The sequence below is a fragment of the Chelonoidis abingdonii genome, chromosome 1 (assembly GCF_003597395.2).
Source record: "Chelonoidis abingdonii isolate Lonesome George chromosome 1, CheloAbing_2.0, whole genome shotgun sequence".
In the NCBI taxonomy this organism is placed as follows: Eukaryota; Metazoa; Chordata; order Testudines; family Testudinidae; genus Chelonoidis; species Chelonoidis abingdonii.
This window is the reverse complement of record NC_133769.1, coordinates 252,451,757-252,476,888: the sequence shown is the minus strand read 5'-3', so window position 1 is coordinate 252,476,888 and position 25,132 is coordinate 252,451,757. Positions and strand designations below refer to the sequence as shown.

At 41.8% G+C, this 25,132-nt stretch overlaps 1 protein-coding gene across 1 annotated transcript; it reads left to right on the top strand.

Annotated features, from left to right (window-relative positions):
• The first annotated feature begins 508 nt into the window (after positions 1-508).
• On the top strand, positions 509-23,835 carry CREG2 (cellular repressor of E1A stimulated genes 2). The gene is made up of 4 exons (XM_032793956.2): positions 509-1,003; positions 4,040-4,209; positions 19,061-19,174; positions 22,806-23,835. Exons 1-4 carry the CDS (start codon positions 551-553, stop codon positions 22,951-22,953), a joined length of 885 nt encoding a protein of 294 aa, XP_032649847.1. The 5' UTR covers positions 509-550; the 3' UTR covers positions 22,954-23,835.
• The last annotated feature ends 1,297 nt before the right edge of the window (positions 23,836-25,132 follow it).

The following is a 25,132-nucleotide window of genomic DNA, read 5'->3' as shown; positions in this document are numbered from 1 at the left end:
AACGCTACTGCACGATGGGGCTAAATTAGTTTTTAAATCTGTAGTCCAGATTAAATCTATAGAATATTATTTCTTTTGCAGCTATCCGACAGGTCAATTTAGAACATAGTGGTGGGTGGGGAGGGGAATAGTGTACGGTGAAGAGGAAGGAGAGAAGATAGTAAATGGAAAAGGTATATTTGGCATGACTGAAGTGACTGCATCCTTTAGCTTGTCACTGCCAGACTTTTGTCGGAGAACAATTATTTTGTGGACATTATAATACATTTCTTGTATGTTCAGTAGACTCTGTTGATACATACTTTCAAGCTGAATTCTTTTCCAGCCAAATTTTTTTGTTTAGCAATATTGCCTAGGCTTTTGTTTCAGGTGGCAGGGTTGACTTTCTATGCAGGGAGTTATACAGGCTGTTGATGCTTTAGCAAGAGTGTAAACTCAATCTAATCCATCTCTGAGCCAGCTTTCACCACAGGAGGGTGCTGCTATCATTCCAAAGGTTCAGGCTTTGCAAGGTTCAGTGTGGATCTTAGCGTGGAGTGTTTATTACAAAATGTCTGTGTGCTGCTGTCAAATACAGCTGAGGAAAAGGATTACACCAATATCCTGGCTTTCCTGGGTTCTGTGGTGCAGTGTGATGCTGTCTCCTGCTTGGGGGTATGTGATAGTCAACTCGGTTTCGTGGTCAGTTACCAATGAGGTGGAGGAAGAACTGGATAGCTCCTCAAACGAGGAGGCTCTCCCTGCGCTTCTGGAAGACACGACTAGCATCTGGAAGCAGAGCTACCCAGCCTCTGTTTACAAGGAAGATGGGGAAATGAGGTCAAGGCCAGTGGCTGGGAGATCCAAACAAATCTCTTCTCCTTCTAGGATGTTTTCCTATAGGAGAGAGAGTGTCAAAGGAACAGACAGCATTACTCCTCAGGAGCAGGCAAGCAGAACTGCCCGTTTCCTGACCCATTATAACAGCTGGGGCTTCTTGGCTACCGAGTCCACCCAGGAAAAGGTACCGTAAGTCACATCCTCTGCTAGACATTGACAATTCTCTTTGAATACTGGATTTACCCACTGACAGTGGGAGAGGGCTTGCACATTGCTTGCTTGTATTTTACTGTTCTGTAAAAGGCAGTAAATAATCTGTTTTGAGAAAGCATTTAGTATATAAATTACAGAAATTCTTTACTAGCGTTAGCAATTTATTATAATGCAAAACTACATAACAGCATCCCAGCACTGTTGTGAAGAACAGTATTTACTGTCTTATAATCAACTACGTACTGATATCAGCTACAAAATATGCAGATAATAAAAGCTGTCAGTAATATTATTTAATCAGCCTGTAAAAATACAGTGCTGGTGCCACAAATTTAAGCAACATTCCCAGCTTTGCTTCTCTGCAAAAGATTTCTAGGAACAGAAATCATGTTTACAGTACAATAGAAGAGAGATGCTAAAGAACAGCACCTCCTGGCAAGATGCAGAAAAAGAAGAGAAAAACATCGGGCTAGATCCTTTGTTCAGGCCAAGGAGCACACACTACAGAGCTCACAGAAGGATGCCTTTGTGTTCCCCCAGTCCTGGGCTGGCTGTGTGTCCTGCTGGTTCCCCAGCATAATATAGAGCAGCCTAAAGCCTGCTATAACTAATGCTGGCTGTCAACAGCCCCAAAGGGCTGATACAGTAGCCAGGGATCCACAGGATATAAGGAGTATGCCAGCTGCGCTCCTTTTGCTTCCGCTATATTCTCTACACTAGGGGTGGGGGTGGAAGCTACAGCACTGGCTCTCAGCCACTTGAAGATATGCCTGCTTGGGGGTCAATGGAGTAGCCACAGGTGGGCCTGGGTGGGCTGCACCTGGGTGGTCTCACCCAAATATAGCTCCCTCTGCCCATGTCAGGCCGGCTTCATGGGCCTCCAGGACCAGATCCCAACTCCTTCTTCCCATATCAGGCTGGCTCCATGGGGCTCAGGGAGCCTCTGCCCATGTTGGGGCAATGCAATGCGAAGTTCAAGTATGGTAAATTTATATTGGGATTTTTTTTTATAGTGCATCCTACTGGGCAAATAGACAGTTTTTGAGAAGACTTTAGCCAGTCAAAAACAAAGCCATGTCTGTAAGGAAATGTGTGGGTGGAATATTGCCTGTCTGTAATAATTTGCGGCCCACCCACACTTACACTCCTAGCTACACCACTGATAGGGGTGATCCTACCTTGAGCATCTGTTCCCACTTTAGGACCACTTTGTCAGCTGTGTGATGCTGAGCAGCTGGCACACCATGCAGAATTTGGGTCATTATTTTTCTAGCTGTAAAATACTCCCATTTTTCAAAAGATGGGTTTGAATTGTACATTAGCTTTCAATAATACTGACACACAGGAAAAGAAAGAAAGAAAGAAAGAAAGAAAGAGTTAGCACCCAGTAAAACTTCTGGAAAGATTTAGTAAAGAAGCAGCTGCCTGGCAGTTGGTGAAATGCAAAGCATCAGAAGCTAGAAAAAATATCATTAATAAAATATTCCCAGTTGTACATCTGAAGTCTCTAATTCCATCTCAGCGTTCCAAATATGCTATTAAATCATATGACCTTATCTGTTATGCTTTATTCTCTCATCAGAAACCTTTGATGGAATTACAATCCATCTTATTAAAATATGTGCAATTTGCTGTCCGTAATTATAATACATAAGTAATACCGAAAAATGGATTCATAATAAAACTTGTAATTCATGGGTGTGATGTCTTTGCTGTGAATTTTGAGTTATGTGGCCTAGACTCACAGCTCCTTTTTGAATGTAAACTGTAAAGTTTACCATGTATGAAAGACTCAAACTTAAGTGATTGAAATTTCTAATGTTATTGACAACTTCTATTTTTTATTTTATAAATCTTGATAAGATTGGTTGGTTTCCTAGATATGTGTCTTCATAAAAAATACCCCTTATCATTTGCAGTATAGATGGTATATAAACACTAAAAGTGTATAAACATCATAAAATGGAAAGCATGTGATCCAGGTTAGTATCACCCATGGTTTTCTCAGTAACTATTCATGTTTAACTACGTTTTGTTACAAAAACCCATTGGTTATACTGAATTAACTCAATATATTGATTATGATTTTTAATATCTAACATCTAATTGGTCATTTGAAATTACATACCTGAAGATATATTATAAAAAAAAAAAAAAAACCACCAGCAATACAAGGTGTAGATCCGCTACTGTGATTTCTAATGGGATGAAAGACATGAGACAATTATCATGTTAGAGAAAATTATCCCTTGTCATTCTTAGGCAATAGAGCTACAAACACAGGGTCTCCTTTGCAAAAGCAGGTGCAAATTTTTGCACATGGAATATTCATTGTGCATGTACAAGTCAGGGGACAGGAGAGCCAACTTTTGAAAAACTGACACAGTAGGGCCTGCTCCTGTGCCCATGCATGTCAATGGACATTTTGCTACTGACTGGGGATTAGATGGCCTATAGGCCCCATCCATGCTGAGTTGTCTGGAACTGTGTTTAAATTCAGTTCTAGCTAAAATAGTTTCTTCTATAGTTTGGCCAGCCAGTGTGGCCACATTTCAAAGCAAGGTTAAAACCTCAGTGCAGAGGGGGCCAAAATCAGAATTAATCAAAATCTGAATTGGAATACGAATCCTTTTAGATTCCTGAGAAAATATATCAGTGCCATCTAGGGCAGATGCTTTCATGATTGCTTTTTAATGCTAATGTTTAATACTAATGTTTAATACTAATGTTTTAGTACTTGCTAGTTCCTTTTAAATGTTTGGCAATGTAAAGAAAAGGAGTTCTCCATATCACTATCGGGGATGGGAGGAAGGGGAGAGAGATTTGTTACCACAACAGTATGGTAAGTAAATCTAATTTAGAAAACAGTGGGGTCTAGTGGTGAGAATGGAAGCTGGGAACCAGAACCACAGGTTCTATTCCCATTTCTGCTACTGACCTTGAGTAAGTCCCCATCTTAATGTATAAGTGCAAAGTTTTAAAGCATTGATTGTCTGGATTTTCTCAGATCCAAGGTGTACCATTTGGGAATTGTTTACTAGTCAGTGATGGGCCCATCAATAACAGCACTGGAATACCTTTCTTTTATGTGACTCCAAAGGACAACACTGTGACAGATCTCATGAAGAACTCTGTGGCTTCGCTGACACTCCCAGAGGCAGAAGGAGAATTCTGCAGGTACTAGCAGTCTGTCTTTCTGACAGCAGTCAATGAAAACAAATTGATTTCTGATAGCATTTACGTTTCTGTGTTGTGAGTACTGTACAACATTATTTGAAATACTTTTGGTTAAACTGAAGCAATACGGGCAGAGGCACCATCTAAGCACAGGAACAAGAGCCAAGAAATCCAAACACTGCTTTGACAAACACCCATTCTGGCTTTGGACAATATTTTAGGCCGCACATTTAAAAAAGTGACCTCCAGTTTTGGGTACCTGTGTTTTTGTGTTCTTAATGTTAGATGCTTAGGTCTGATCCAAAGCCTAATGAAGTCAGTGGATCCTTACACCCTGATTCCTACATCTGACATGAAGGGGGAACAATGGTGGCTTTATGCCACCCTTTCAGCTTCCCACTTCTGGGCTGGATGGAGGTTATTTTGGCCCCCAGCACAAGCTAGAATCTCCACAGATTTGTTTTATATTATAGCAGAAATGCCTCAGCACAATCTCTTAAAGGCAAAGCCGAAATATGAAGTATATTCTAATATCTACATCTAACTACAGAGAGTAAGAGACATAAAACCAGTGTGCAACACCACTGACTTCAATGGCATTACAGCTACCGGTACTTTCAGAGGGTATGAACTGGTCTAGTATCATTAAAAATGTTTCATTGTCTTAAATACAATATCTTCATAGTCAAAGAGGAGGCTTTCATTTTGAGGGTCTGATGGAGGTTAAGATAGAGAAAATGTAGCTCACCCTTTGAAAGCATAAGAAAGTCAGGAGAACTGTAAAGTTGCTGTAAGGACAGTTCTATCCTTTCTTTAAAACATTTGATTAATATTTTTAAAATTAATTATTTTTAAATTGTACGTTTTCGCTCTCCCAACCTTCTCATGCATTTAAATGATAAGCTGAATATCTTCACCAAGAGTTTTAAAACTTGATGACTAAAGTTAGGCTTCTTTTTCATAACATTTAAATAAGTGGCCTCATTTTCAGAGATACTGGACATCCTGCAGCTCCCATTGATGGCAATAAGAGCTGCTGGTGATGAGCAGTTCAGAAAATCAGGCCACCAATTTAGGTGCCTAAATATGGACATAGGACTCTAACTTTGAGTGACCATTTATGAAAATCTTGGTTTTGTGTACAGCTGACCTCATCAGACTTAACCACCTGCTTTGGACTTATCAGTCCATAGGCAGCAGTCAGAAAGACTATTGACAGTTTATAGAAATACTGAAAAACCTTTGAAACTTCATGTTTACTATATACTTATTTAGTAACTGTTAGTTATTTGAGGTACTAAAACTCACCTCTGCCATTTTCCCTTTAATGCTGATCCTCCAGAAGCTGCTCTCACCTATGACCAAGGCCAGAGCTGTCCCTTGTGTAGGGCGAACCGGTGCGACTGCTCTGGGCCTCACGCTTTGGGGGGCCCCATGGGACAGTGGATTGGCTCAGGGGGATCATCCCCAGAAGACGAATTCATCACTTCCGCTCCAGGCCCCACACCGCCCTAGGGACAGCCTTGACCAAGGCATTGTATATTCTGCAGCCAGCAGAACTGAAATTCTGCAGCAGCTGTCTGTAGAACTTTGGTGCTAAATAATGTGGCAAACCTTAAGTTTGGTATCAGCTGCAAGTAAATTAAAATGTAGCTGTTGCTATTTCATTCAATATGAACATAAATATTCGAATCACTGTGATATTCATTGCATTATTTATATGGATATTACGCTCAGTGTATTTTACATTATTTCTGAAGTTATCCATTTGCACAGATTTAGTATTAATGCAAAACTGCACTGGACAAGTTGTGAGAGGAAATGGGAAAATTTGGAAGCTGATGAGTCACCATTGGAGTTTTTGGTCCTAGGCATGCGTGAAAAGATTTCTACAGGCTTTTGCACCTAGGAAGCGGTTGGGAATTTGGGCAGTGGGAGAGGATAACTCTTTCCTTTCCCTTCCCTCTGTGAGCAGGGTCAAAGGTGATTTTAACTTTTGGGATAGAAAAGCAACCCTTGACAGCAGCCAACTGTCACCTCCACCTCCATATCTGCAACTGCATCCCCTGAGTGATAAGTACATAGATGTTTGGGTAACCTGACTGGCAGTGAAAAAGTTATCAATTGCTGGTATTTAAATTGTTTTTGTTCGATGTCAAAGTCATTCCCCAGTTGAGATGACCAAGACCGTACACGTCTATGCAAGCTCTTGCTTAGGACTGTCTTCAAATACACGAAGATACCAATGCACTGGTTTACATTCAGTTCACGTTTCTAAAGTTTTCTCCACATTCCTAAGAGCTAGACATTAAAATAAGTAATAGTTTGGATACTGCTGCACAGATCTGCCTCTGGGGCCAATTCCACAACCAAGAATCACAGGATACCCGGGGTCTTCCTTGCTGTCTGTGCAATGTGCTCTTCTGTGTCCTCCAGTACTAACTCTAGTATTGACAGTGCTGTTGGTGACACTGTCATACCATAGGCCCTTCTGAACTGGCATTGCAAGCGCTTCTGCTGTGTGTATGTAGGAGGTATAAGGACAGTGCCTTGTAAACAGCAGAACAGTATCAATGCAGCAGAAATGTCTCAATGACATCAAAGCACCTAGCACTATCCCCAAAGTTAGTATCATCAGAAGGTTAGGGCCTACATTTCTCAGTGCAAGGTTTTAAATGAGTGGATTGTTTTATATGCAGGTGATTTTCTTCCCTGCTACCCATTCACCATCTCAGAGGCAAGATCTACAAGCCCAACATGGCCTACAGTGTCTGCCAGCTCAATGTTTCTCTCCACTGCTAGCGAAATAGTGAGATGAATAGCTATTTCTTGCATAAGAAAGTTCCATTGTATGAATTTTGAATATAAGGTATTTTGCACAGAAGTTGTCTTGATCAAGGGTATCATTCATTTTAAAACTGAAGAACCATTATACAAAATAGCTAAACAAAGAGTGGATTCGATGAGAAAGGTTGGACCCAGTATGCAAACAACGAATTTGGTCCTGTATCTTGTCTGCATGCAGAATTCTATTAGAGTATATACATACCCCAAGTTATAAAAAAGGAAGAAAACTTGAAAGCAATCAAAACTCTTAGGAACAGTTTGGCACTCTGCTAAGGAATACTTCTGAGTTATTCTACACAAAATAAATCTCTAGCTTTAGAAACAATACACAGTTGGCATTTTAATAGACTTTTTATAACTAACAAATATCAGGTGATGTGTGTTCACATATCAGACTGGTATCCAATTTATTGATTTCACAGTCTTATGCCTATTCAATTGGAAAGAGAATCTGAAAAACCCAAACTTAAATTAATAACAGAAACAAAACTTCTAGTCATGCAAGAATGAGGGAAATAGCACCATCCTAGTAGGAACTAATAGCAGTACATTATGATATTGTGATTATAATCTTGATTCCTCATCACTGATCAAAAGATTTCCATTTCCCAGAAGGATATAGGGGGCATTGATTTTTAGAGCACTCCCTGATGGCCCATTCATGGAATAGCATTAACAAATATCTTCAGAGGATACCAGTTGAAGGGTAGGTGTTATTCTGAAGAAGGGCTGTAAGTGGGAAAAAGAGGGACAAAAAATTAAATGGCAAAAGGCCATTCCTGGAATGAATTGGTATAAAATAGCTCACTCTCCAGAAAAGGAGAAAGGGCCCGATCTTGTTCCTACAGCATTCAGTGGGAGCAGGATTGGGCTTTAGATTAAGAAGCAAAAAAACAAACCTGAAATACCATTGTTTTAAATTAAGACTGACACAAGAGCTGCTTAGATTAGAGCATTTCTCTTAGCAAAGTACCAGGCCTCACTATTGCCCTGATCCTGAAAACACCTAAGCATGTGAATAGTCTCACAGAAGTCAAGTTAAGCACATGCAAAGGTGTGTCCAGGAGCAGGGCCAAATACTGACCTCCTAAAGTAGTAATAGTTACAGAACTTACTATCATAGACTAACTTCCACACTGGAAAAAAAAAGTGAAAAGAACATTCTGACAAAAAGCAGTTTTCTAGGTCAGTCATGTTTTTTGTTTTCCTTTTACTATTAGGTCAGATGCTGGTGTTTTGAACAAACCTTTTGTTTGATCCACATAATCCTGTATTTGTGAGGTTACAGTCTGTTAACATGAAAAGGAACGGAATGCCAGAAATTCAGCATTACACCTTCAGACAAACCCTGATTTTGGTCTAAATATCTGACAATTAGTAAATACAGTAAGACAAGTTATAAAATCTAATTGAAAGGCAAATGAATTTGCTAGAGATGGGCCTGCACAGAAACCCTGAATCCAAACACCCCTGAACTTTGCAGAAGTTTAGATTCAGATCCCAATTTTGTAACACAGGAACATCTTTGCCTCTCTAGTATTTATGTTGTCCCTCTTTAGTCACATTCAGGATAAAGACTTCAGTAACTGTTACTCCAAAATCCATATTTAAAGATCCATCCAGCAAACACACAACTACTAAATTAGAAAGTTAAATATGAAACCTATTATCATCACCACGCAGCACACACAATATAGCTCTAAATTATTGTTTTCTTTTTTTCTTTACACTTAAATAACCAACTGTAGAAAATTCCAGTCTAGTACACCAAGGTCAGTTTCTTTCTCTGTGTTTACTGAGACTACCTAATGCCGTGATCCTCTTTTCATGGGGCTGACTGTTAACATAAAATTGGCTATTGCTATGCCATACAAAATTCACTGCTTAATCATGTAATTCATAAGACCGTAAGAATGACAATACTGGGTCAAACCAATGGTCCATCTAGCTCAGTCTCCTATCTTCTGGCAGTGGCTGGTACCAGATACTTCAGAGGGAATGAACAGAACCAGCAATTATTGAGTGATCCATCCCGTCAGCTTCTGGCAGTCAGAAGTTTAGGGACATTCAGAGCACGGGGTTGTGTTCTTGACCACCTTTCTTAATAGCCATTGATGGACCTATCCTCCATTAACTTATCTAATTCTTTTTGAACCCAGTTATACTTTTGGCCTTCACAACATCCCCTGGCAATGAGTTCCACAGGTTGACTGTATGGTGTGTGTGCAAAAATACTTCCTTATGTTTGTTTTAAATCTGCTGCCTATTAATTTCATTGGAAGACCCCTGGTTCTTGTGCTATGTGAAAGGGAAAATAATACTTCCCTATTCACTTTCTCTGTACCATTCATAGTCTTATAGACCTCTACCATATCCCCCTTTAGTCATTTCTTTTCTAAAATAAACACTTCCAGTCTTTCTAATCTTTCCTCATATGGAAGCTGTTCTATACCCTAATCATTTTTGTTGCCCTTCTCTGTACTTTTTCTCATTCTAATATATCTTTTTTGAGATGGGGAAATCAGAACTGCACACAGTATTCAAGGTGTAGGCATTCCATAGATTTATATAGTGACATGATGATATTTTCTGTCTTTTTATCGATCTCTTTCCTAATGGTTCCTAACATTCTGTTAGCTTTCTTGACTGCCACTGGCACATTGAGTGGATGTTTTCAGAGAACTATCCACAATGACTCAAAGATTTCTTTCTTGAGTGGGAGCAGCTAATTTAGACCCCATCATTTTGTATGTATAGTTGGGATTATTTTCCAATGTGCATTACTTTGCATTTATCAATATTAAATTTCATCTGTCATTTTCTTGACCAGTCACCCCGTTTTGTGAGATCTCTGTGTAACTCTTCACAGTCAGCTTTGGACTTAACTATCTTGAGTAATTTTGTATCATCTGAAAACTTTGCCACCTCATTGTTTACCCTGTTTTCCAGATAATTTATTAATATCTTGAACAGCCCTAGTCACAATATAGATCCTTAGACACTCCACTATTTACCTCTTTCCTCTGTGAAAACTGACTATTTATTCCTATTTATTTATTTATCTTTTAACCAATAACTCATAGACTTAAGGTCAGAAGGGACCATTATGATCATCTAGTCTGACCTGCACAATGCAGGCCACAGAATCTCATCCACCCACTCCTATAACAAACCCCTAACCTATGTCTGAGTTATTGAAGTCCTCAAATTGTGGTTTAAAGACCTCAAGGTGCAGAGAATCCTCCAGCAAGTGACCCGCCCCATGAGGCGGAGGAAGGCGAAAAATCTCCAGGGCCTCTGCCAATCTGCCCTGGAGGAAAATTCCTTCCTGACCGCAAATATGGTGATCAGTTAAACACTGGGCATGTGGCAGACTCACCAGCCAGCCCAGAAAGAATTCTCTGAAGTAACTCAGATCCCACTCCATCTAACATCCCAACACAGACCATTGGGCATATTTACCTGCTAATAATCAAAGATCAATTAATTGCCAAAATTAGGCTATCCATCATACATCCCCTCCATAAACTTATGCTTAGTCTTGAAGCCAGATATGTCTTTTGCCCCATTACTCCCTTGGAGGCGTTCCAGAACTTCACTCCTCTAATGGTTAGAAACCTTCGTCTTATTCAAGTCTAAACTTCCTAGTGTCCAGTTTATATCCATTTGTTCTTGTGTCTACATTGGTCCTAAGCTTAAATAATTCCTCTCCCTCCCTGATATTTATCCCTCTGATATATTTATAAAGAGCAATCATATCTCCCCACAGCCTTCTTTTGATTAGGCTAAACAAGCCAAGCTCTTTGAGTCTCCTTTCATAAGATAGGTTTTCCATTGCTCGGATCATCCTAGTAGCCCTTCTCTGTACCTGTTCCAGTTTGAATTCATCCTTCTTAAACATGGGAGACCAGAACTGCACACAGTATTCCAGATGAGATCTCATCAGTGCCTTGTATAATGGTACTAACCCCTCCTTATCTTTACTGGAAATACCTCGCCTGATGCATCCTAAAACAGCATTAGCTTTTTTAATGGCCATATCACATTGGCAGCTCATAGTCATCCTGTGGTCAACCAATATTCCAAGGTCCTTCTCCTCCTCTGTTACTTCCAACTTATGTGTCCCCAATTTATAACCAAAATTCTTGTTATTAATCCCTAAATACATGACCTTGCACTTTTCACTATTAAATTATATTTCATCCTGAAACCTCCAGTTTACAGGGTCATCCAGATCTTCCTGTATGATATCCCGGTCCTTCTCTGATCCATGAGAAGACCTTTCATCTTATTCCATGACTACTTGCTTTGTTTAAGAGTCTTTGGTGAGGGACCATGTCAAAGCTTTTCTGAAAATTCAAGTACACCGCCACCCCTGTCCACATTTGTTGACACCCTCAAAGAATTATTGGTGAGGTATAATTTCCCTTTACAAAAGCTGTGTTGACTCTTCTTCAACATATTGTGTTAATCTATGGGTCTGATAATTCTGTTCTTTACTGTAGTTTCAGCCAATTTGTCTGGTACTGAAGTTAGGCTTCCTGAACTATAATTGCCAGGATCGCCTCTGGAGTTTTTTTAAAAAATTGGTATTACATTAGCTATCCTCTAGTCATCTGGCACAGAGGCTGATTTAAGCGATAGGTTACATACCACAATTAGTAATTCAGCCATAGAAATTTGCTATTTGTATGACCAAAGACAGTCAAGCACACCAACAGCACTTAAATTGAAAGAAAAATCAGCCTAGGGAGGAAGTTCTTCTAGGAACTGTGGGGTGATCTAAACCAAACTAAAATAGGCATGTGACCAAACACAGAAATCAATTCTGTACAAAAAAGCCATTTTTTCATTCTTTTCTTTAACCTCGGGACTTTCTTTTGATTTAAAATGGAAGACTCTACATCCAAAAATAAAGATTCCTTTTTAACTCTGAAGGAATAATGAGAAAGAACATTCTTTTTTGTCCAAATCAGGGGGAAGGCAGGGCAATAGTACCCTGCAGTATCAAGCTGATGGCCAGCAGCAGCTTTTCAGATTATGAATTTTGCTTTCAATAGAGATTTTGTCTGATGTTCGTACCACACAGATTAGTAACGCTAATACATACTTTGTTTCAGATCCTTCAGGGTTGAATTATGATAGCATATATAAGGCACATAACTTGTGCTTTTCTAAATATAAAATCAAAGTGCTATGTGTTTTAATACACAATCATGATAATTATTTGAGGGCATAACATTTTCTTCTGTAGACTTTAGAAAATAAATTCTTATGGTGTAGAACAGTGGTTCTCAAACTAGGGCCGCCGCTTGTGCAGGGGAAGCCCCTAGCAGGCCGGGCTGGTTTGTTTACCTGCCGTGTCTGCTTATTTGGCCAATCGCAGCTCCCACTGGCCGCAGTTCGCCACTCCGGGCCAATAGGGGCTGCGGGAAGCGGTGACCAACACATCCCTCAGCTGAGTGGGCTTTCCCTGAACAAGTGGCAGCCCTAGTTTGAGAACCACTGGTGTAGAATATATTTCCAGCATAGAAATTAACCCTGTGATCCTCATCTCAATGTTGAGCTGTTGGAGCCAAGTGGAAGTGACTAATGATGCCAAAAGGAATCTTCAACAGCCCCTAGATTTGCATGTGTGGGAGCAAGAGACAGAACATTATCAGTGGAGACAGGGCCCTCAACATTGGAATTTACTCCTAGCAAAAGCTCTGTTTTGTTGGGTGTTAATGTAGCCATACCACTCTGAATTATAGTTTTGTCAGATCTGGACCTGGCTAATTTTTGGATGGGAATTATCCAGTGAAAACTCAGGAGGTGACTGCAGTGACTAGAGTTGGGTGTACTCACATGCAAGTAAATATTTTAATAAGTAGGTGGCACTCGTTGCTCTGAGTCATTTTTGAACCATGACTCAACATGGGTGGAAATAGAATGAAGTGAAATGGATGGAAAATGAAAATATTTGTTGGTGTGCACCTCAGAGCATTGTGTAATTCCTAGAGATATTTCATCAGTATATGGTTTTTACCATAAGATGATCAAAAGTGACAGCTTCTTTTAGGGCTTAAAGCAGATAGTATAGTTCTTTTCTGTAGGACTGGAATGAAGTGAATGCTTTTGTATGCAGCTCTCTTCAGGACTGATCACACATGCTTAACATAAACAACTAGCTAACCAGAATCAAGTGCTGAATGCATGGTTTGTCCCCCAGGAGCAGAAAAATTGGGTAAATCAATTCTTTCCTCTTCTCAAACCTGATGAGTAATTGAGATAACCTCTCTAAACCAATGTATGTACATCAGCAATAATGTAGCTCTAATAAAATGCATAAGCTTTTGTCTGATTCCTATTAAGTCTGGCTTTGTTTAATCTCTTTAGCAAGGTGTGTATCTTTTTATGTAAATGGTATCCATCTTGATTCCTTTGTCTCCTTTACCAAATATGATCTTATGATGCTTTGGGGTTCAACCCAGACCATTAAGGGATTGTGTCACCACCTGCCCAGCAACTCTGGATCCCTTCAATGCTGTGCTGCTGACCAAAAGCCCTCATTCAAGCATGTAGGTCGCAGCCTGGCTTCCACTGCCCAGGTATTTTGGAGGGTGACTGAAAATCCCCCTCAGTCCCAAACTTCCCCAAAATCACCTTCCAATGTGACAATCCGCTGAAGTTCCCAGATTTGTGAGATAATGTGTAACTCCTCTCAGTCTCAGCAAGTGAGAATTTGGCTGTTAAGAGGGTGACAACTCCCTGACGTTATTTTGTCTGCCTGCCCAGCAACTCTTTAGGACTCTACCCATTCCAGCCTTGCCTCCTAGGTAACAAACTCTGAGCCCCAACTCCTAAGTTTCCCAGAAACGACTCCCAGCAGCATCCAGCCCTCTTACTGAACACTCACAGAAGTTACTAAGTATGTTGCTACTTTAAAGAGAAAATACACTGCAATTCTTTAATTGAATGGGGGATGGACAAACACTCTTATTTCAATCACAGCACTGAATTGGTTTATAGTAAAAGGAAAACAATTTTATCAAACAAAAAGTCATAGGTTTAACAGACACCAAGTATAAGGAATAAAACCAGAAATGGTTACAAACAAATAAAAGTAAAAATACACCTCTAAGACTAAAACTTAATTTCAGCAAGTTACAGTCTTTGCCTAAGCAGGTTTCTCACCCATATTCAGTTCTGAGAGACTTCAGCCCCCTTGGCTGAAGGATCCAGTGTTCTGTGATTTGAAGAGCTCTGACCCTTTTAATTCCCTCCCCCCCCTCCCCCCAGTGATAGATAACTATGAGGTTCTCTCCCTTTCTTTTTATAGTCCAGTAAACCTGTGATTTGTATTCTTTGAAAAGTAAGCTCAGAGAAAGCTTCTCTCCCTTGCTGGGGTGTCGATGCCAGGCTGTCTTCCCAAAGTTCACTGAACTTGCTTCCAGAAGCAGAAAGGCTTCCTGGGGTGCAGTCTCCATCCCCTGTTTATTCATATGTAAGTAGGACTTTCACTGTTTTGATTCGACACTGCTTCATTTACATTGGAGACAGGTAGATAGCTGCCTTCCCTCCTCTCTGGGAGAAAATCTGTTTCTCACTGTGTCTGGTCACAGACTGTAAAGCAGGAATTCTTAACTTTTTTCTTTCTGAGGCCCCCCAGCATGCTATAAAAACTCACACGGCCCAGCTGTGCTACAACATCTGTTTTAATGCATAAAAAAGCCAGAACAAGCATTAGGGGGTAACGAGCAAGGCAATAGCCTAGGGTCCCATGCTACAGGGCTCCCCGCAAAGTTAAGTTACTTAGGCTTTGGCTTCAGCCCTGGGTGGTGAGGCTCAGGGTCCCAGGGTTCAGCCCTGGGCGACGGGGCTTCAGCTTTCTGCCCTGGGCCCCAATGAGTCTAATGCCAGCCCTGCTTGGTGGCCCCCCTGAAACCTGTCTGCGGCCTCCTGCAGCGGGCTCCAGACCCCTAGTTGAGAACTGCTGCTATAAAGCATATCAGTGTGCATCCATAATTCCTCATATTGTATTAATGCCTACATTTCACAATTGTATTAATCACCAATGTGTCACAGGCTTTCATAAAAGACCTTACTTGATATGCTTTTATAATGCAGTAATATTGTATACAATCAGTTGATTCAATTGCTCATCAGTTGAGGTTTAGACCCTCACTATTTATAGTTAAGAAGCTATCTCTCCCACTCGCTAGTTTGATGGCTTTGTTTACCTTTTATGTAAATCTACCTTCATTGTCTCTGTCTGATGAACAGGCTGGTCAGACAAACAAATACACATTCCTTTCTCTAGGGCAAACTGGGCTTATGCATTGCTTGCCAAACACATTTTAAGACCATAATTCTGGTGCATATTTATAACTCTTTGTACACATCCCATAAATACATCATGCTAGAATTTTAATGATCAGTGAGTTATTAGTTTTTAATTATATATTATATGCCACCTTTTGAGTATATCATGAAAACAGCATATTAGATGTAATGAATATGCCAGGCCTGATAAGTTACTGAAATAGAGCAATGAATCACCAATGGCCCTCCATGTCACAAACATAGACCTACTTTTACTTTCCCACTCAGTTTTGTGCCACAACAAAGCTAAGATGGATCTGAGGAGTGAGGACTGAATGTGCATGTTTTTATATAGAAGGCAAGGAATCATTACTAAATGTGTAGCTATATATCCCACTGAGATGCATGAGGAGTTTATTAATGAAGAAAGGCCACTGGCTCACTGCGTATATCCCTCTATTTCTGGATAGCAAGTACCAAATTTACATCAGCTATACCAATAACACACTGAAAACACAGGACTTGTCCACATTAGAGACCGAACTGTGCTAGCTACAACTTTAGCGCTTGTACATGGGCTTAGAAAGAAAAAAAAGCACATTGTGAGGGGAATACTATGCCAAAGAAAATGCAAAAGTAGATTTCTTTCAGAACATTAAGCCTTTTGTTCGATAAAATACCAATGTCAATGTAAGACTAGGATACAAAGTTAACTGTTATAGAACGGAAAAACATGATAAAAGCCAGTGATAAAAGCCATGCCAAAATATAACAACATAGTGTACTAAGTTCAGATGTGTCACTGTCCTTTTCTAGTATTTTGTCCAACTGAATCGTCACACAAAGTTTGCTTGTTGATTTGCCAGCAAAACAAACTGCACTCCCCTACTCTGAAAATTGAAATATACAAACTACAGTTTGAACAAACCATTCCAAAGACTAATCACATGTTCAAATAATGTAACAGCCCAACCAGTGAGACAAAAACATAGTGAAATCTACAAACAAAGGAAAAGACCAAGGAGAAAGTACGTGCTCAAACATTCTAGATATTGAGGTACGTATCTCTTGGTGTAGGCCGGCACTGAAAATTAACAGATATAATTATTTGATCTTTTTATGTACACATTTCTCTTTATTATAAAAGAATTAGGAGGAAGGATCTAACATGCTCTCTGATAGCTCTTGATTATAACTCACATAGTCAAATCAAATCTCCCACCACCATCTGTCCCATGAAATCTAACCTTCCAACAAGAAAGAATATCATTTTATATTTCCCTCTACCTGTAAGTAACTTGCAACAAATAACTAAGATATACCAAACAAATGCACTTGCAAACTAATTTGCTTTTATCCACTCACTGTTCAATTGTTTTACTCCCTTTTCAAATACCTGATGGCCATGTAATGAAGAAATAGTCAGTTGCATGCAGGTAGAAACAGGCTTAAAAATTGAATTGACTTTCTGCAGGTACAGATTTTGCTTGTTAAAAATTTCTTTCACTTATTTTTAAAACTAATCTAACTAACTAAATAAATAAGACTATGCTAATGCAAGCTTGAGATTAAACACAAAAAGTCAGAGGGCTACACTAATCTCAGTTATGTAGTGTAAATTGGGAGTAACTCCACTGACTTCAATGGACTTACGCTGATATAACTGAATTCAGAATCCGGTCAGGGGAATGCAGATTTTCAAGTGCTCAGAGTAACACTAATTCTTTAGTCTGTTCTAAAAAATGTTGCTGAAAAATTTCTAGACCATAATTTTTTAAAATAAACCAATGATAAATAAAAAATTTGAGCTGGATCCTAGCCCCAGCTCTGGTCTCTCCCTCTTTCCCCCACTGAATGTAGAAGGTGGGAGGAGGCATGATCAAAGTACACATTGATCTCAGTCAGCATAAGAGCTCCGTGGTAGCCATGAGGCTGCTCTAAGCTTCTGGGAATGGTAGAAAACCATCCTGAGGGTAAAAGAACCACATATTGTACCTTTGCAGCTCATGTTGTCAGCTGTGCCCAGTGCTTACTGGGCACAGCTGAGTATGAGCCCATTCTATTTTCTGGCATATTTATGTTCTTGGTCCCACATATAAAAGTAGACACTTTATCCGGTAGGCTACACAGTTTTTTATTACCATCTGTGGGGAATTTCCAGGTGTTAAATTAGCTGCAGGAAGACTCCTATATGTTTCCATGCAGCAGAAACATACTGAGAATTATAAGGAAAAAAAGTAATGGCAAATTGCATATACAGTGAGGGTTCGGGCTAAAGAGTTCAAGTCAAGATCTGTGAGTAAAACTGCATGCAGATCAGGCTTAATTTACTGCAGTTTCCTTCTTTAGGTTAAAATACTTTAGAACAACAACTGCAATGCTTTTTTCTTAATGTGAGTCTCTGGGCCTGATTAAGTTGTTGTGTAGGATCCAACAATGTGAGGTGCTGAGCAATTTCAACTTCTTTTGAAACTAATGGAAGTTGAGGCCACACAGCTTCTCAAGCAAGTAGGCCCTCACAATGGTTTCATTATGATTTTGCCAGCAGTGGAGTTACTCCTCATTTATACCAATGTAACAGACAGCCAAGATGGTCAGGGATGCAACCCCATGCTCTGGGTGTCCCTAAACTTCAAACTGCTAGAATCTGGGACTGGATGGCAGGGAACGGATCACTCGAAATTGCCCTGTTTTGTTCATTCCATCTGAAGCATCTGGCACTGGTCACTGTCAGAGACAAGGTACTGGGTTACGTGGATCATTGGTCTGATCCAGTATGGCTGTTCTTACGTTCTTAGAATCAGCCCCATAGCTACACTTGTGATTTATTTTAAACGTCATTACAGTACAGGCAGAGCTGGAGAGCAGTCAAGAGCCCCCTAATTTGAATGAACTAGAAATGTAACAGAGAATCAGTGTTCTACTTTTAAAAATAGTGAGACTCTAGCTCTTTTCCTCATGCAGATAGCCTTGAAAACATAAAGCGATGTAAACCGATCACTAGGGTAGAAACAAACAAGCAAGTGGGTCTACAGCAGAAGGCTACAAGGAAGGGAACTAAAGTTACATTACATTCATTTTTGTAATTGTGAAAGTTTCGGGTGTATGCTAACCATTTCACTAACCCTCCTCAAAACCCTGTGCATAGTGGTGTGATAAGGGTGGACAAGAATCAGTGACATTTTTGAGGTGCTTGGGTGTGGCACCTTAAAATTGTTTTACAGATCTACACAAAATTTCTAAATCTAGTTCTGTGAATGGATGGCTAATCCTAATTTTTGTTGCTACAGAATGACATCTATAAAAGTTCAACAGAAAATCAGCTAACAACATAAAAGATTAAAACAATTACAATTTGAATAGACAGAAGACATCATCTAATAATTAATTATTTTTAAAAGCATGGTTAGAAAATAGATGAATCTTTGTTTTGCTTCAAACTTTGGACCTGATCCTGTAATCCTTGTTCGTGTGAATACTCCTCACCCACATGAACAGTCCCATGGAATATCACTACTCATGTGTGTAAAGGTTTGCAGAAGCAAGCCTGGGGCTTAGAATATTACTGCTGCTAAATATGTGAGCATGAGCTCATATTCACCCAGAGCATGCTATATATTCAGCCAATATGAATAACTTTTTAAAGACCTCTGCTGTAGAAAACAATCTGTTATAGATGATTACTTTTCTCTGTGTGCAGAAAAAATATAATTGATCCTGAGGATCCACGATGTGCCAGACTGACTCTCACAGGACAGATGGTCATGGTACCACCAGAGGAAATGGAATTTGCCAAACAAGCAATGTTTTCTAGGTCTGTATGTGATATTTCTGTACTATAGTAATACCTACAATTTTGAGATGAATAAATTGTGAGTGAGGTGGCCATTTGGGATTGAGGATCTCAGGAGTAACAGGCTTGCTCTTTACTTACTAGGCTGCTTAGGTCTTGGCTACACTTGAGAGTTACAGCACTGATAGTGGCTTTACAGCACTGTAACTCACTCCCGTCCACACTGGCAAGGCATATAGGGTGCTGTATCTCCCTGGCTACAGTGCTGCATGTACTCCACTTCGAGGAGAGGAATAAAGAGAATAGCGCTGCTGCTGCAGCACTGGGGTGCCAGTGTAAACAGGAAATAATCTTACTAGCTGTAACTGACCTCCAGAAGCTTCCCATAATGCTTTTAAGTAAAGATAACTCTCTTTGTTTTGTTTTGATGCCTCTGTTTGTTTTGTTGTGAACTCGGGGCTCCTGGAGCTGCTTATCAAAAAACAAACACAGCTACTGTTTGCTGTGAATGAGCAAACATGCAGGGGCCTCTCTTTGGAAGGCCCACAGCTAGTGTTTGCTTGAAGAGAGGGGAAGGGAGGGGGCTTGAGAAGAGAAGCAGTGTGGCGGGAGGGAGGCAGGGAGGGGGTGGTCCCTTTCGGGGAAGCTGCTTATCTGGTCTGTGAGGAAAAAAACAAAGAGGGCTACTTGCTTTCAGTGAGTGCAAGAGGGGTGGAGGAGGGTCAGAACTTGCAAGGCAGCTGCTGACAGAGTGTCGGCTCCAAAAATCCACTCTCTCTTTCCCCCACGCTCCCTGTCACACTCCACCCCACCCCTCCCTTTTGAAAAGCACGTTGCAGCCACTTGAACGCTGGGATAGCTGCCCATAATGCACGGCTCCCAATGCCACTGCAGATGCTGCAAATGTGGCCACGACAGTGCACTGGTAGCTGTCAGTGTGGCCAGACTGCGGCACTTTCCCTATTCAGCTGTACGAAGACAGGTTTAACTCCCAGCGCTGTACAGCTGCAAGTGTAGCCATACCCTTAGTAAATTATCCAGGCCTTTAGGACTATCTTGGTACTCTTGGGACAGTCAGATACGCCATCCAGATAAGTAGCGATCAACATGCACTTTGATAGAAAATGCTGTATATAATTCTAGGATTTACAAAAGTATTAAGAGTGATTCCCTTACCATCAGTATGTGTCGTCATATCTGAGGTTTCTGTGACTAACACTTTTGGCTTTTCCTCCCTTCCACAAAACAAGATTGCGCCATTCAGGCACACTCCATAGAACGGGGCAGTGATAAAGTCTACTGCCCCATAGGGAGATCCAGGAGGCAGCCTGAATGTCTCAGGGTGCTTCCAGGTGTCACCACACTTGCTACTTACACACCTTTGTGGGCTGCAGCTTAACATCCTCCATGCAGCTAGCCAGGTGTGATGGTTAGTGGTTAGGGGGACAGAATTATGACCCATCTCTTCCCCCACCCCCTTTGAGGTGCCATGCACTCTCACAGGACTAGGGAAGCAGTAATCCTGATGTTCCCCAAAGCACAAGGACTGCAATTCTTCCAGGCCTTTAAGTGAGCCAAGCAAGGGGATGAAGGCACCTTGGTCCAGATCAATAGAGGTACTTAAGTGCCTGAACCTCAGATTTTGCTGCCCAAATCCCAGTTTTAGGCTCCACTGTGATCCACAAAACCCCCACTCAGCTTCCACCTAACTCTGTAGGCACCTAAATTCACTGGGGGCATAAAGTTTCTATTGTGAAAGTTATTTAGGTGACTAAGTTTCTGCCTCTTGGCACGCATACTGCTGCTTTACTCTAGGCATCTGTACACCTACATTTCATTTAAGCCCCAGTGCAATCTATCAAGCAGGGGAAAATAGGCAGTGAACATCAATCTTGCCTGCAGGGCCCAATCTGGTAGGCATACTCAGAGGTCACCTACTGGATCAGTCCCCTTCAAAATCTTGCAGCAAGGTAGTGGTGCCACCACCATCTTGCAACTTTTAGCCCAGTGGTTAGGACATTCTCCTGAGTGGTGGGAGATCTCTGTTCAAATCTTTTCCTCTCTGTCAGACAGAGCAGGGAATTGAACCTAAGCCTTCCATATCCCAGGTGAGTGTTTTAACCAATGAGCTAGAACAGGGATTGGCAAACTAAGGCCCACAGGCTGGAGTCGTTTTAAGCCAGCCCGCAAGCTCCCACGGGGGAGCAGACTCTGAGGCTTGCCCCACTCTGGCATTCTAGCTGGGGCCCTGGGCTGGGGGCCACACCATGTGGCTCCCAGAAGCTGCGGCATAGCCCTGCTCCAGCGCTCCAGCTGGGGTGCTGGGTCGGGGGCCGTTCCATGCAGCTCCTGGAAGCTGCAGCATAGCTCCGCTCCAGATCCTAAGTGGTCCAGTGGGAGCTTCAGGAGCAGTGCCTGCAGATGGGGCAGCGTGCAGACCCGCCTGGCCATACCTCCGCGTAAGAGCTGGAGAAGGGCCATGCCACTGCTTCTGGGAGCCGCCTGAGGTAAGTGCCACTCAGAGCCTGCACCCCAAGCCTCTCCCCATGCACCAACCACCTGCCCCAGACCTGATCCCTCTCCCGCTCTCCAAACCCTTTGATCCCAGCACAGAGCACCCTCCTGCACCTCAAACCTCTCATTCCCAGCTCCATCCCAGAGCCCGCACTCCCCGCTGCAACCTGCACCCCTTCCTGCACTCCTGCCCCAGCCCTGATCCCCTCTCACCCTCCAAACCCCTCAGTCCCAGCCCAGAGCATCCTCCTACACCCCAAACTTCTCATCCTCAGCCCCACCCCAGAACCTGCACCCCCAACCAGAGCCCTCACCCCCTCCCGCTTTCTAACCCCAATTTTGGGAGCATTCATGGCCTACCATACAATTTCTATTCCCCAATGTGGCCCTCATCCAAAAAGTTTGCCCACCCCTGAGCTAGAAGTTATAAGGTAGGCAGCACTGCCCTCTCCATCTTCTTCCTGTTGTGTGTGGAGTCAGGTGCCTGCCTAGCTCATCCTCACATGAAGTGGTTTAGCTGCCTGACTCTAGGAAAGGGTTCCAAGCTGTTGTCTAGAAGCAGAAATAGGCAGGTGATGATCTCTGTGAGAGGGGCAGGGCTTGGGACACATCTCTCTCATCAGACTCTCCCATTGGCTAATTTAGGCAACTCCCTGACTGCTGCTTTTGTGGATTGCATTCTTAGGCATCTTTCTCTCCTCATTTGTTGTATAGTTGACCTAGGCACCTAACCGAAGCTTTGTGGATCCCATTGTTGTTCCAGTGGCTCTCTAGGTGCATAAAAGTGACTCACTGTAATGCTCCACATTGCAACACCCAAGTCCCTTTGTGGATGAAGGCCCTTGTGTCCGCTGCCAGCACTTTCCACCTATTTAAGGGCTGGGCAAAATCTGCCTTTTAATGATGGGCCTCTCAAGTACCCTTCCTGCACTTTTATTTGCTGCCACTTGTAGGTTTGGAGCAAGGTTCATTGCAAGTGAACATGAGCGTAGGTCAATGATCCTGCCTGGTACAGCCCAGATTTTACTCAGGTAAACTGTTCTAGTTGCCCAAGAAAGTTAGCAACTACTGCATTGAAGAAAGAAGTCCACTAGATGTGCATTTTGGCAAACCTTTTTGGAATTCTTTGTCTTTTCAGGCACCCAGTTATGAGGAAGTGGCCTCGTAACTACGAATGGTTCTTTATGAAAATGAACATTGAGCACATCTGGCTTCAGAACTGGTATGGAGGAGTTTCCACCATTGCAGTGGAGGAGTATTTCAAAGCAGTTCCAAGTAAAGAGTGATTGGGTTTGAAATATAAACCTTCTGTTTTCATATTTGCTTTTCAAAAACTTTTCGCAACACCATGTTGTTGGATGGGTATTTTACAGTGATTTTTTTCAAAAGCATTCAGAATGGCCTCATCTTTTTTACTTGGATCAAATGCTAATAAACAAATATGGATCTTTATATTAAAAATGATATGTGGATGGTAAATCCTACACTGGAACACACAATCTTGGCATTTCAGATAGGATCTATACTTCCTGAATGCTACTTAAAAATGTTTTAGACCTGCCTGTTTTGATTTTAGTGTCATCCACCCATGTGACACTTATAATATATGCTAAATATGACATTCTGATTTACAGAAAAACTGATTACCCATAAATGACTGCTGTATATTGTGGAAGTATTATTGCTTCTTGCTATCTTGTTTTGTAGGTGTTCTAAGCAAATATCCCTAGCTGCAACTATAAAAAGATGTTTTAAGTTTGTGTTTAATACTTTTAATGAAGAGATCTTATTTTGGAATTTATGTTTTAGTCAGTCACACCCTTTTCCAAATTATCCAGTTAAATATTTTGCTTGGAAATTGAGGAGAAGGAGTGGTGGACCTTGTTGGCTATTGCAGTGGCAAAGTACAAGCAGCTCAAACAAAATAAATTCAGTACACAATGTCTTTTACCAGCACAAGGATGATTAAACATGTTAAAGGGTCAAACAAGAAATCAGACCCACCACAGGAAAATCTCAATACACTTAACATTCTTTTTAAAAAATGTAGTCTCTACTAAACCTGTTTTAGATTATGAGACAGGAGAAATATTGAGTTACTTGCCAGCCTAAGGTCCTACGTTTTTCACATCCTGTCTCTCCCCTCAGTTTCATTAACTCATTCCTGAGACAGAGGGTACATCTACACTACAGGATTATTCCGATTTTACATAAACCGGTTTTGTAAAACAGATTGTATAAAGTCGAGCGCGCGCGGCCACACTAAGCACATTAATTCGGCGGTGTGCGTCCATGGTCCGAGGCTAGCGTCGATTTCCGGAGTGTTGCACTGTGGGTAGCTATTCTGTAGCTATCCCATAGTTCCCGGTTTCCCCCTGCCCCTGGAATTCTGGGTGAGATCCCAGTGCCTGATGGGGCAAAATCATTGTCGCGGTGTGTTCTGGAAAATGTCGTCACTCATTCCTTCCTTAGGGAAACAACGCAGACAATCATTTCGCGCCCTTTTTCCCTGGATTGCCCTGGCAGACGCCATTAGCATGGCAACCATGGAGCCCATTCAGCATTTTTTTTACTGTCACCGTATGTGTACTGGATGCCACTACAGAGGTGTTACTGCAGCGCTACACAGCAGCATTCGTTTGCTTTTGCATGATAGCAGAGACAGATTATCAGTTGTTCTGTACCGTCTGCTGCCATGTAAATGGCAGTAAGATGATGGTTATCTATCGTTCTGTACTGTCTGCTGCTATCATGGGTGCCCTGGCTGAGGTCGGCCGGGGGCACAAAGGCGAAAACTGGGAATGACTCCCCGGTCAAGATCCCTCCTTTTGTTTCTAAAAAATACGAGTCAGTCTGCCTGAATATGGGGCAACGTACTAGAAACCAGTGTATCAGAGAGCCACACTGCTCCGTGTCAGATTCCCGCAGAAATGATGAGCTAGCATGCCATTGACGGGGAGCGCCCCACAACAACCCCCCCGTTGTTCTCCTCCCCCAACCTTCTGGGCTACCGTGGCAGTGTCCCCCCATTTGTTCTGAGTTATAATGCAGGAATAAAACAGTGACTTGTTAGTGAGATAAAATGGGGGAGGCAGTCTCCCACGGCTATGACAGTCAAGCAAAAATTAAGCGTGCGGGGCAGAGGAGCCCAGTACTCCCACTGCTGTGATAGTCCAGGCAGTACAGAATCTTGTTCTTTACACAGGAAAGGCGGGGGCTGATGAAGCTCAGCCCCCAGTTGCTATGATGAGGACAGTTACCCGAGCCGTTCTGTACCATTACTGGGGAACGACCAGAAATCATTCTATTTTTACACCAGGCGCCCCGGCCAGCTCTCACCTGAGGCCAGCCAGGAGTTACTCATGCTGATGGTGACAACAGATAGCAGTTCATATATGTACGGTCTTCCAACGTGGGAGGGAGAGGAGCGGATAACTGGCTTCACTGCTGCCAGGCATCATGTTA

Excerpts from the sequence above, each read along its gene's own strand:
- CREG2 (XM_032793956.2), top strand. The coding sequence starts at position 551 with ATGTCTGTGTGCTGCTGTCAAATACAGCTGAGGAAAAGGATTACACCA. Across the intron at positions 4,210-19,060 it reads GCAGAAGGAGAATTCTGCAG|AAAAAATATAATTGATCCTG; the intron begins GTACTAGCAGTC and ends CTCTGTGTGCAG. Across the intron at positions 19,175-22,805 it reads AAACAAGCAATGTTTTCTAG|GCACCCAGTTATGAGGAAGT; the intron begins GTCTGTATGTGA and ends TTGTCTTTTCAG.